General features: G+C 43.3%; 1 protein-coding gene across 1 annotated transcript in view; it reads right to left on the bottom strand.

Annotated features, from left to right (window-relative positions):
• The window catches only part of BTBD11 (BTB domain containing 11), an 82,074-nt gene that overhangs the window by 47,125 nt on the left and 21,172 nt on the right, over nucleotides 1-13,777 (bottom strand). The window contains exon 3 of the mRNA XM_008636387.2: nucleotides 10,012-10,164. Coding sequence (XP_008634609.1) covers nucleotides 10,012-10,164 — 153 coding nt within the window. The remainder of the gene's footprint in view (nucleotides 1-10,011; nucleotides 10,165-13,777) is intronic.

Raw genomic sequence — 13,777 nt, 5'->3', positions numbered from 1 at the left:
AAAGATCTAGACATCCTCTGCAGAGGTGTCTGTTGCTATGAATCACTGCCTGTGTTAAGTCACTGCTTCATCACTTGTACTGAGGTATGTAACATACACTGAATAAAATGGGTCAAACTCAGACAGAGCTCCGCTGACGTCAGCCCAGCTCAGTGCATGCAAAAATATAGTTGATCATCTCCTCTTGAAAAAAAAAGCCAGACTTTGACCTGGGTTGCACACCCACAGAAGGCAGGAAAGAGGAACAAGGATCTATCTCACCTATCCTGTATGGGGTCCCCAGATTTCTACTCTGGTATGGGTTCAAAAATCATCAAGAACTCCTCCATGAACTGGCTCTGGTCTCCTGAAAGCATGTCAGTTCACCTGCTAACTACAGCCAAGGAAGGAGAGCCATAAATTCCTGTTGATATTTAGTATCAGCAAATCAGTACTCCTCAATTGGCTGGGGATAAGTGTCTTGGTCCAAGGGCTCCAGGATGCTACAGCTGTAAAAACAGTGTAACAATAACATGGATGCAGAGGAGTGCCTGGGCTGCACAATGGGTAGGACAAAGTTTGATCTAGAGCACAACAAGAAACACAAAACAAGAAACCACAACTTAGTACCACTACCAGTGGCCCACTGCCTTTTTATACCCCAGAAAGGAGCATTGTGAGTTACAACCCCAATCTATGGGACATAGCAAAGGAAACTGTACAGCAAAATTTGATACAGACCACTGCCTATGCCACCATTGTCATATGTTGACTAATAAAGGGGACAGTGATCAAACTGGTGAGTTTATTAGAAAAAGAGCATGACACAAGGAAAGAGAGCACAGCATGAGGAGAGAAAGCAGTATCTCGAAAAGCCAGAGAGATAAATGAGTTAAGGAAAAAGAGATTTAACATGTACTGATAAAAAGCAGTGAAGAGACATCAAAAAATGATCAGGAACTACAAGTACAAATAGAAGAGCACAGCATCACTTTTAGCACTGGAGAAAGCCAGCTGGGAAGACGGCACAGCAGACAGACCGAGCTGTCGAATTTCAAAATGAAAAACAGGAAAATTTAAAAAAACCCAGACCCATCAAAAATCAAACCTAAGCAAACACAGCACTGCGTTTTCTCCCAAGTTCTCCTTCTTACCATTCACTGCATAATACTGATTCCAAAAAGAAGCAGAGGGTGTCTGCTCCATATTACACTGTGTAAGGGACACTGCTCCATTGTGTCCCCCATCCAGAATGACAACCATTAAAGAATACAAGGATAAAAAAAAGAGGAAGGGAATAGACTCCCAGGCTTGACTCGCGGAAGACTCTTTAACTTTGGGCTAAAACAAACACACTGACAAGCTCTGAAGAGGTGGGAAAGGGATGGGAAAAAGCTTGAAACATAAGGCTGACAGGGAACAGTAAAGTCAGCTAAATATATAGGGTCACTTTTTAGAGATGTGAAACTGCCTGCTAAGCAAGGGAAGAGAGCATACATGAAAACAGAGCTGGAAACCTCCCCAGCTCCACTGTCAGTTTGAGGCCCTTTTGCCAAAAAGTCTTTGTGATCTTTCCAAGTGCACAGGAGGCTGACACCAGCCCAACAGCAGGACGTCCCCTCCAAGGCCGCCCTGGTTTCTTGCCAGAGTCTGCCAGCCACCAGCACCACATAGGTCATCTTTTCCCCAAGACCTCATCCTGCAGGAAAAGGTGCATTTTTATCAAAGGGGCTGGGAAGGCTGATGGGAGGAACAGAAGATGATGGAGGGGCCAATTCTTCTCCTCCTCTTCTACCTAGGGACAATCTCAGGATGGGAGGACATCATCACACCAGATGCTGGCTGGGTCAGGCAAACTTTGAGGTCTCCCAGAGGTGATACAGTGACAAAGGGAGGACTGACCAACATCCTCTGAGACTGATAACCTCTCTAACGACAGAGTCCATTCTGAACTTCCCTATCTAGCAACCTGTGAGGCTGGGCTGGCTGTTTAGCACCACCACCACCACTGCACAATACTCCCACTCCCAGAATTGAGAAATAATGTGCTTGAATTAATAATATACACTGATCATAGTCCTTGTGCTCAACAGCAAATTCACCCCTCTAATATAAGGGTTCAATCACACAGCCTGTCAACTCTCTCCCTCCCTAGTGTGAATCAAGACAACAGCTGCCTTTATAAATAAAAGGAAAATCAGAAACAAGTGAAATAATCTCAATCTTACATTTGCAGTTAAACTGGGACCACATTTTTTAACTTACAATGCAATACAATTTTCTCCAAGTCCTCTTTTAATTCCTGACAGATACTGCCTCTTCAGCTGTTATCTTCAAGATCATTACAGTGTTGTCACTGCACATAATTAAATGGACTGTGGCTTTATATGGGGAATGCCATGGTAACATTAATTATTTGCAAATGGTCACTGTCAAACACTGCATGGTGACCATTACACTCCATCATACTCTGAACCTCTGAAAGGAGTCAAAGATAATCTCAAAGATAACCTTCTTCATTTGTAATGGGTCCTAGCAGTACAGCAAATTGTTTTTCTTTTCCCAAACTCACATTATAAAAACATAATGCAGCACTTCTACAGCAGCAGTTTAAACACGAGGGATGGGTTTTTTTCATTTCCACTCCGACCAGCTAAGAGAGAGTCTGTGCAGATCTTTAATAAGTTACTCATGGGTTGAATACATTTGGGAAAATGGATGATTCAAAGGCAAAGTGTTTCCATCGTAACTGGTAGATGCAGTTGATTTAAAAGAAATGGAGTGCAGTCGGTGATGAGCAGCAGGACAAATGCTCCCCTTGGCTCAAATGAACAGAGAGTCAAGCACCAGAACCTTGTTTGTCCACCTGGGACTTGATCACCAGCCCTTTCAACTGAAAGAATGATAATTTACTAATTAAGTCCATCTTTTCAGCTTTGTAGAATGTATTCAGTTTGTCCTAAATATGAATGAGGTCTTGAGTCAGAAATTATAGTTCAGCTGGTTGGAAACCTGGAAGGAGTCATATTTTAGCCAGCAATATACATGCATTTGCAATGCTGAATTTCTTGGGGTCATGGATCACTGTTTTGATCTGGGCTGCACAGCCGATAGCACAAAAGGGTCTTGCTTCTTGCCTGGGGCTCTTCAGCGAGACTACAGACACAAACAGTGAGTGTGGGAGCAGCAGACAATTTGATTTAAATTTGTGAGCACTCTTTTTTCCAACATGGTGCTTTAAAAAGGACTATAATGCTGATATTAATAGAACTGCAATATAAACACTATATTGAGACAATTATTTGCATTTTCAGTTTTGGGGAGAGGAAAATGTAAGAACAAACATGCTGATCAAAGTGATGAAGAGCACTACTTTTTATTGCAGAAATAGAGTATCTACATTTACTTTAATCAGGAGCTAATTTAAGACAAGGAAAAAAATACGCAGAATGTTTATTATCCAACCTCTTATTCTTGTCAAAGGTCTGAGAATAAATTGGTTACAAATACTGGAAAATACATTAAAAAAGTGATGTGACTATCAAATCAAGACCCAAATATATTTCAAAACAGTCTTAATACTCCAGTTCTGTGTATATAGGTCAGGAACCATGTTCAAAATTAAATCTGAGCTCAGATTTTGAACAAGGCCACAGTGCCATAGGAAAGTTTCGGTACAGATTCATCTTTCATATAAACAGATAGCACAAGTCTTCACTAACGAGTGGAAAATGGTGTGTTATCTGTATCCTGGTTATTGTATTCAGGAATGTAATATAGGGACATGTAATATATTCAGGGATGCAATAAAAGGGACAGAGCATATGAGACAGCAGTAATGATGTTGCACACAATGGGAAAAAGAAGGCTGGATCCTAAAGCCCATAAAAATGCAAATGTATTCTGCCCTAAAAGTGAAGGAGAACATAAGGCCCAGGTCTTCCCCTTCAGTAGTTTTTTTTATTACTGCTGTCTTCAAGCAGACAGTTGGCAGGACAGGTTGAGATTCACCTCAGAAACCCATGCTCTAACTCTAAGTAATAAAATCTCCTTCATCTGCTGGCACCATCTGCCCCAAGGGACTGCTGGATTTTGTCAAGTAGCTTGTTTGCTACTGCTCACATTTTTGTATCTAATTACAGCAATAGCCATGGTTGGTGTTAAAAGATTAGTGAAAATTCGTGGGAAGAACAAGGACATTCAAGAAGCTAGGCAAACACCAACCATTCCTACTTTAAAGCGGCTGTATCTAATTAAATAGCAGAATTTCTTGGCAATTTTATACTTTATACTTTTCTCCAGAAAGTCAGCCCCTTACCCAACACATTTTAAGAGATGGAAGAGCAGTAAAAATATTTTTTGCTGTTTTCTAATCTCTGTTTATTAAAGTCCATTTATATTTCTATGCTCTAGTACAAGCACAGGATTGCCATAAATAAAACATTAGATGCAACTCTTCTGCTTTCACTTTCAAGTAAGAGTTGCATACGTATGGTACAGTATGGTATAGCAGTAGGATGACACAGCAAATGGTATAGACTGCTCTGAAACAGCAAAATAACACATCTTCCCTTTACATCACTGTATTTTCCCCTTTCCATAGTTTTAAGGAAACTCTCTAGAATGAGCCAAGGATGCTCAAATAATATTTGCTTTTGAGATTGATAATCCAATTTTCCTAAAGAGCCTTCACTAAGAGGGATGGTCCCAGACAGAAAAGCAGACTTAGGTATTCCCAGGACAAGGCTAATTGGAAATCAGGACTGATTTTCAATTGAAGACAGATTTTCTAAGGCACTCAGAGCCTGCATTTGCCCAGAGACCTTTCTGAATCACAGCTCTAAATGCAATTCTGAGCACTGGGTGAGCCTGCGAAGGGCAGCAGCTGAGGGACTGGAGGTTAATAAACCTGGTCCTATGCTGCAGCAAGGCTTGGATACGTCTACACTACCAGTGTGAACTTACTCATGACTAGCTAATACTCATATACTCCTGTGTCCATGCTGCCCTTTAAATAGTGTATTTTTCCTTCCATAGTGTTTACTCCTGATGTGTTTCTGGAGAAAAGCCACAGGTTCCCTCAGCACACATGTTGCTCAGCTGAATGAGCCCCTTTCTTCAAGTTTGCCTCCATGAGAACATTTTGTTAAAAAACCAAATCGTCCCAGCCCATTTCTTTCTACCTGGTCCAAAGAGAATATTTTTTTGACCAGGACACAGGATTTGTGATTCCACATCACTTCCTACCCCTTTCACGTGGCACCAATACTTTTCTGTTTCTGCTGGAAATACCTCTCCCAATGCAGTCTCAAAATGCATTTGCTTTTTTCATGGCTGAGGAAAAATCCACTCTTGTGGTTTACAATCATTCTGAGATTAAATACTGCTCTACAGCCTTTACCACCAGCTTTCCAATACTCTGCTCTCAATACAGTATATATTGGGCTGCATATATAGTGTATATGTTACATATACACTGCAGTACGTATACTTTTAGTTTAAAAATATGCTTGCCTTCCATTTGTGGAAAACTGCATTTCATCCCATTTATTTTGTCCCAGTCCTCAAGGTCATCCACTTTTTCCTGGATGATTTCCCAAACTTCCTCTGTCAGGACAATGCCTCTCAGCATCATGGCATCAGCGAATTTTAACTTCATGAGCACACTGCTAAGATTTGTGCCAAAACCCTTTCTGAAAATTAAAAACTACCAGTTTTTAAGAATGAGAGCTGAAGGTCCCCCTGCAACCCCATCTCAGCCAACCCAGTCCTTGCCACCTCTCTTGAAGCCAGCCCCTGCTCACTTTCCAATTTCCTTACTAACCCCCATCTTCTTGTCTTAATAGCTCCCTGCATGGACTGTATCAAATCTTCAGTCAAGTCCAAAGAGATGAAATTGTACTGGATTTCCTTGGGGTAGAAAATCAGTTATCTTATCAAAAAAGTTATTAGATTAGCCTGGCAAGATCTATCTTTAGAAAATCTGTGTCACATTTTATCTCATTTTTCCCTCAACAACATGTCTTTAATCAGTCTTTGCTTGAAAAAAAACATTCAAAGGCCTTGCCCTAACAGCCTGGAATTTTCCTTGGATCATTTTTCATCCTTTTCAAATGTTGGGCATTACTATTATTAATCCTTAGAGTTATGGCATCGCTGCAGGCTTTGTTAAAAATATTTCCCTCCGACCCCCTGATTATGTGAGGCAGCTTTTTCTCATTGTTGGGATAGGGGTTATCTGGTCATCCTGATTTGAGTACATCAAGCTGCATAATTTTCTCTTCTTTTGATTAGTGTTTTTCCATTTTCATAACGTTGTTGCTATTACTTGTTTTTCCTTTTCCAACAGGATTTTCTTCCCCCAAACTAGAGGCAAAGTATTCACTTAAGTTCTTGGGTGATGGTCTCTGTTGGCACTGATGCAGACCTCTCATAGGTGTTCCACCATCTTTACATCCTCCAGGATTGTCACAATATATTGCCACCAGAAATGAAGCCCTGACTGTGATAAAAGGCACAGCAGCCTTCGTGCTGAGCAACACAGGATGCTCCTCTCTTTCTCTGTCTCTCTGCCATCAGCCTCCAGTCCCCAGATGCAGTCATGCACCAGTGATCCTCCCCACCACATGCCTAGCACACTGGGCTTTGTTTTAGACAAACAAATATCCCACAGAATGGAGGAAGGAAAGGCGTGCGAAGAGCTTCCTGTGTTTAGCTGGAGCAAGGGGAAAGGTATCCCTTGCAGATGTGATGATGAGGAGAAGCCAACATCTGTTTGCAGCCAGACAGTGTCTGTGCAGGCTTCTTACTACAACAGAAAGGCAGGTCATAGTTTTTACCACCATGCCCCTTTTTGACAACGTATTACCTTCATCCCTGATGCCTTCATTAAGGTCTAGAATAGGGAGCAGAGCACCCTGTTCATGATTCATGCCAGCAGACAGCCACCTTGCACACAGTTCTCAACTGACTACATCCAGCTGCCTCAGGAGGCCCAAAGGGCCTGCGTATAGGCGAGGCTGTATTTAAGGGTGCTGTCCCACTATGACAATATCTTGGACACAACTTGGGTTGCCATCTCAGTGAGCTGTTGTGCATCCAACACTCAACCCATCTGTGAAACCTATGTCCTTGCAAAAGGTGGAAACAACTGGTCTGTCTAAAGCTTTCACTCCTAGGGAAAGGTGAACACTAACATCCCTGCTCATCTCCCAAAGCTGGCAAAAGGCAAGAAAATTTCTAGCGGATCTGCTGCTGTAAAACGAAAAGAGATCAGGAAGGAGACAGGCAGCTCCTGACTGATTCCAGCTTCCCTCACTCCTCTACCCAGAGCAAGAGCAGCTCCTCTTTCAGGAAAGGAAAACATTGCAAGAGATTAAGGCGATGGATTTTTTAAAAAGGCTCAGAAAAAAAGGCAAAAGAGAGGAATGAAAGGCAGGAAAAAAGCAGGGATGATTTACAAAGCCACAGAATGGGAACCTCACTGCTGGAATATGTGATTGTGCTGGGAAGTGAATCTGCGGGGAGATCTCCATGCTGTAGTTCAGATACGAAGCTGAACATTTGAGTTTTATCCAAACTGATCCTGAACTTCGCAGCCTTTGAGATCCTGCCAATCTCTCCCTTTCCCCATATGCATGTTTTGCCAGTCTGGAAGCTGATTTTGCTTTATGCACTTGCAATGACAGGTTGTGAATCAACACTGTGGAATGATGCAGTATCACCTGAGACCCATGGGAACTTTTGGGTTCAGGTCTCTTTGTTTTAGGGACTAAAGAAGACGGCTATGAAAAGCCTAGAAATTGAACCTTTTTCAAGGTTCTACTTAAGAAACCCTTCCTATAGAAGTCACAATATTTATCAAGCTAACTGCACTTAAAATACTCCAGCTTCCGTCCGTCACACAGCTTATTTGAAAAGCCACCCCCTGCAAAGTTGTTGTATTCCCTCCTCCAGTGTTAGAATTTATGGAATTGATGCTCCTTGAGGAGTTAAGAGTTGGAAAGACACCCTCCCTAATGGGGAGGAGTGAAGGGGTGATGTTTGGCTTATGAAAATCAGGAGTGCTGAGGGTCTGCTGAATACAAATAAAAAATTACAGGCTGCAAAGTTCCAAATTAGCATCCTGATGACTCACATTATTCTTCAGAAAAGCTCAGTCTTCTCTTTGATCTCAGGATTACAGGGAGCCAGGGTCTTATTTGCAGCTACGCAAAGAACCTGCTGCACTACGCCAGCAGTAGGCACAGACCTCAAAACAAAACCCAAGGTACATGAACACTCATCTGCCAGCACAGCAGAGAGATTGCCATTTTGGGACATCAATGGATGAATCCAGCCCCTGCGGTCAAATACAGGCACACTGCAAAGGCTGGTCTCTCTAAAATTCAGAGTTTGTCTCAGGAATGGTCTTTTTCTCATCTGATTAATCTCAGGCTGTGCTCTCCAGGCTCAGTCCCACTTTTAAGACAAGCAGGACAACAACAATCATTTGTATTCTTATGAAATGAATTCTTGATGGCAACTTTAAACTAAGTGCTGATTTGTTCCTCATAATTAATAAATTCTTCTGCAGTATAATACAACTCTCCACAAGTTCAAATTATTCTGAAACTCCTGTAAAATTGTCTAACAGTTGATGAGTTTTTTTTTTTTATATATATGTATATATACACACACGCAAAGTCAAAATACAACTTTGGGTGGTATATTGTGGGGTTTTTTAATCCACAGGTATTTAACTGTATTTACCTTAATTTTTAAGACAAAGGATATGGAATAGAAACATTACTGTCTTATTTGCAATCCAACCTAAATACTTGGAGAGGTATTAAATTAATTGTGCCTTTTCAGAACCAAGTGCCAGGTCTTCAGACAGTATGTAGTACCTGTATCTGTAAGTCCTGACATTTCAGTGGGGACACAGAATGCAGCACTTCTGGAAACGAGGGCCAAGGTGGTCACAGCAAAGGGAAGCAATTACAGCCAAGGTTTGAAACTTGAAACGCTCATGATTTGGCTTTTGAAATTCCATATATTCCTTCGATTAAATATTGAATAGCTGTGACTATAAAAAGCCTATGCAGATCTGGAAGTAAAGTATTACACTCTCTGGTGAAAGAGCATGTCAAGGCCAGACTCAGCAGAAGGCAGCTGCTCCCATGCAGGTTGTCACAGCTAATCACATAAATCAGCCCTCTGCTTTCTGTGTTGCAGGAAAGGATGCATCTACTGCTGTATCAAGAGGCAGACTGCTGAAAATTGGGGTTTAAGTACAAATTTGTGAAGCGACAGCAGTGAATCATTTCTGCTTTGGCAGATTCAGAATGCCTTTTCATATGAACATCAAAACCAAACACATTCTTGACTCCAGAACAGTCCTAGAATGTACTTTTATCCAAGTACATAATAATAAGGCAAAACAGACAATAAAAACATATCCTGGCAATAAATACTTTAAGACTTCATTAGAAAACTAAAAGGTCACATCTGAAACACGAAAAAGTCAAATTATCTAGGCTGACATTTACAAGTAATTTGAACTGACATTAGCATGAAAAATACAATTTTACTGTAAGAAGTAGTCTTACCTCTAAGTTTAAATGCGCCCTTTAAGCATTAATGCTGAAAACAAAGCCCTGAAAAATATCTGCAGCCCTGCCAGTTACATTTTGGCATTTCATAGCAAAGCAATGTGAATCAGATAATTAGCAGAAGGTTTCAGCCCCTCATTAGCAAGCAGAACCTAACAGGAAGAGGGGGGAAAAAAAACCCCCACCACCATGTAAGCTCTGATGAGCAGATTATGGGCTCGATCCAGCTGTGAGATAGTCAGGCACCCATTACCATGCAACCAGCTCATCCACGGATGTGAGCAAATACCAGGAGCTGATTTTGCAACACACGCAGTGACGATCCGGAGCATCCCTGCGCCTCCCCAGGCAACAACAGAGCCCTCTGCCCGCCCGCTGTTCACCAGGAAAGGGAGACAGGTTTTGCACAAAGCAGCCAATCTGCATTCCGTGGACTTACTTTAACTGCCGAGGCTCGCAGTCAACTCCCGGCAGCAGGAGCCGGGCCGCCTGCCGCACGTCATCGCTGTCCACCGAGAAACTGCGCCGGTGCCCCGCGTGAGCCACCGCCACCCGAATCCACTCCATCAGCGGAGGCAGCACGATGAACGGCCTGGGGGAGCACACAGACATCAGTGCCACAGCACACTAGCATCACAGGAACAGGTAGAGAGAAGCAGAGAGCAGGGGGGTGCGTGTGTGTGCTTATGTGTGTGAGAATAAAAATATACAGAGAGAAGGGAGCAAGGATAACGAAAGAATGGGAGAGCAAACCAGCTCAGCAATTTTCAAATAGGTCTGAATCAAGATGTCTCACCCTGTCTCCAGGGCAGGACTATCTGGAGAGTGAGATTTATGAGCCATGCTCATTTATGGGGTCTCCTGCGAGGTCAGTGCACCCGACTGGCAAGCCCTCCTCCCATCCTTCACATAGTGTAATCCCAAAAAGAGGGCAGGAGGCTGGCACAGGACCATGTCCCGCTCTGGCTGACACGCTGGCCTGGGTTCACTCCCCTGTCTCTTTGCAATAGGGACAGGAGAACGGCTGTGGGCAGAGAGAGGGGATGCCCCAGCACTGAGATGCAAGGATGGAGAGGGAAGGCAATGCCCCAGGAAGTCTCCAGCATCTCCTGCCGATGCAATGGGCACCTTGAGCTTAGCCCTGGAAGTGGGGGACTTTGCAGCCAATGTGAAGGTTATCTGTGAGTGAGGTCAGAAATCAGACTGCTCGGTCTCACTTTTAGCAGTATCAAACTTCTATACCTTCGGGTGCCAGCTGTTCTGCCAAGTGAGCAAAAACATACAAAACTGCCCCCAAAAGTGAATGCTGGGATTCTGGGCCACACCCCCACAGAGTCCGGGCACTATCACAGACATGGTCCTTCACTCCACAATACCTGGACAGCCCCGTGTCCCAGCAAGAGCTGCCCAAGCTGTAGATGAGGCATGCACATAGTTCGCTCCATCTGTGCTAAGAACTATTTGGGAACGAAGAGGAAGATGCCAAACCGTAAGTAAAAACCATAGCTTCAAGTCCTCTTTTGGAGACAAAACTAATAAAATAACTGCAGCTGAACACCTTGAAGGTCACAGCAAGTTTCTTGCTTGCCTTTCCTTCTGTGGTCCCTTTTCATGGAGGAAGGAAAAAAAGTCTGTGTTAGGTGCAGAGTAGGCAAATATTTTACATTTTAAATATACAACTTTACCTCAAAAGGATTTACCCTGAGAAAAATTATTTAAGAAGATGTTGATTCTGGAATATCCTTTTCCTATTTATAGCTCTTTATGCATTTATTTCCCTTTTTCAGGACTTGGCTTTACATAGCTCTGATATTAATATTCTTGAGGAGGGATGAGATACTTCAGAAGCGCCAAAGGACAGAGAAGCCCTGAGGCCACAAACTCTCCCTAGGACACTAGGACTGTGTTCCCAAATCTCACAGGCACTGAAATGAACAACCTCTTTTTGAAATATGACATCTTTGGCTGAGTTGCCACTTCCATCATTTTTCTATTCAAACACATCACCGTCACCTCAAGACCAGGCTGCATTTGTTTCCAAGGCTTTTGCTCTCCCCAGACCTGCCACAACCACATAAGGAGGCAGATAAGGACAGAACATCATCTCCCACAGCTCCCGTGAAACAATTTCCTAACCCCGCTCATTTGTCATGAGGGTGGTGGGAGTCAGAGGAAGGAAAGGGGGGAAGGAGAGGTGTATCTGCTCCTGGAAGGTGACTGCTCCCCAGGTCATCCTCAGAGCAGAAGGAATCCTGTTTTGAAGCACTAAGTAGCTGGGAACAAGTGATCAGTGGGAGTTTTTTCATCACGTGCTGAGCAAACAGCAGAAAGGGAGCTGCAAATCACACTGGAAGTGTAAAACTGCATGTAGTTACAGACGTAACTTGGTTCTAGGAATACAATTAAAGGAAAACTCAATTTGAGGTTATGTTTTGCATGAGTGAACACAGTTCGGATCAGAGAAATGAAAACAGGCTTGTACAGGACCTTCCTGTAACATCTGCTGGGCAAACAGAAAAGCAGAGAGCTGTGGCTGAACAGGGGGCTCAGGGGTTCACACTTTTCCTCCTCTTGTGCAGGTCAGAAACTCACCCAGCATAAAATCTGCCTCACCACAGTAAGGAGAAAAGCAAACAAAAATATTTACAGGAACTCAGATAATTGCACTATAAAATTGCTTTTTTTTCCCCTTTCCCAGTCTTGCAAATTTCAACAAAGAAATAGAAATGAACACGGCTATTTGGTGCAATAAATCCCAAGAGGGAAGAGAATCAGTGTTCTGCAGAAGCGGGGAAATTTTCTATTAAGTCCAATTTCAGTCCTTAGATGAGGATATGGAGTTTGCTCACAATATATTACATTCCTTTTTCCAAGGGGGAAAAAAAAAAATCATCACTGCATATCTCAGCATGTCAGGAAATTTGTATTTTGAGAAGAGAACCAAATATGGCTGAGTGCAATAGGTTAAAAATACCCTTCAAGAGTCTGTGCACCATGTGAAGGGCTGGTTTTTTTTCTTTTAAATACTGCTTGTGTGCCAAAGAGGAAAGAGGAACACAGAGTTATAAGGGTGTGATAATCCACAAGACAATGTGACATCAGCAAGAAATATTTCACTTCTCAAATGGCACTGTGTGAAAATGGGTTAGACAAATGCATCACATCACTGGCACATACACTGATTTATCTCTGGTATAAAGGCAGCTACCAACCAGGAGAATTCAGTAATTTTGTGTTCCAGAGCAGACAAGTCACCTAGTTACATGCTTTGGAAGCACATGCCTTAATTAAATGAATCTAACCATGGTGGGAACATGCTGGGCTTGATTCTGCCTGAAGGATATGGGAAATCAGGAGCAGCTCAGCTGCACAAGCACCTTACCTGGGCTGCAGGTGAGTGCATGCTCTGACCTCCTCCTCCAGCCCTTCTCTGTACCTGTGCTTAACTTGAAATGCATCCATCCATCCTCTAATTCCCTGCAGTTTAAAGTTAAGTACGGACTTAAGTAATTTAAAAAAAAGATGGTTTTTGGCACAGACTTGTATTTTCCTGAGCTGACATCTAAATGGAAAAACATGCCAGGTCCAGATGCAGGGAGAAGTCTCTGCACAGAGCAATTCCCATCCCACACACAAGAGCTGGGAGGTGGGGGAGGGCTGGGGGAGGACAACACAAAGCAGATCCCCAAAGGGTTGGACCCTTCTGGGCCCTGTCCCCCTGTCCTTGGCAAGGGGGTAGCCAGCTCCTCTTGTAATATGCCTTCTCCTACTTCATCAGAGAAGGCAATTTTGAGTGCCCCACCAACCCTCACATCTCTGGTTCCTCCTCCCAGGCAGCATCCTTCCCTGTTCCCTCCTGCCACCCAGCACTCCTCTCACATCTATTTTTGGACAGCTCATGGGCCCATAAGCTCCTATGCCTTGAAGACATCTGCAGGTTACACCCTGCTGACACTGCCCCACAGGGGACAAATCCTCACTATCCTCTCCTGTCCTGGCTATCAGAGGTCCTTCTCCCAGCTGCCTTCACACACTGCAGCTCCCTGCCAGCACCCTCCCCCTAGAGTGGGCAAACGACCCCTCCCTACCCCATCAGACCTCAACCTTATATTGGTTTTGTGGGGCTGATGTCTCCAGGGCGCTCTGAATTACAAAATGACTCATCAGAAAAGCAGATGTTATGGGGGGGAATGTAAATGTAACTG

This window comes from Corvus brachyrhynchos, unplaced genomic scaffold, assembly GCF_000691975.1.
Source record: "Corvus brachyrhynchos isolate BGI_N302 unplaced genomic scaffold, ASM69197v1 scaffold56, whole genome shotgun sequence".
NCBI classification, from domain to species: domain Eukaryota; kingdom Metazoa; phylum Chordata; class Aves; order Passeriformes; family Corvidae; genus Corvus; species Corvus brachyrhynchos.
This window is presented reverse-complemented; position numbering and strand designations above follow the sequence as displayed.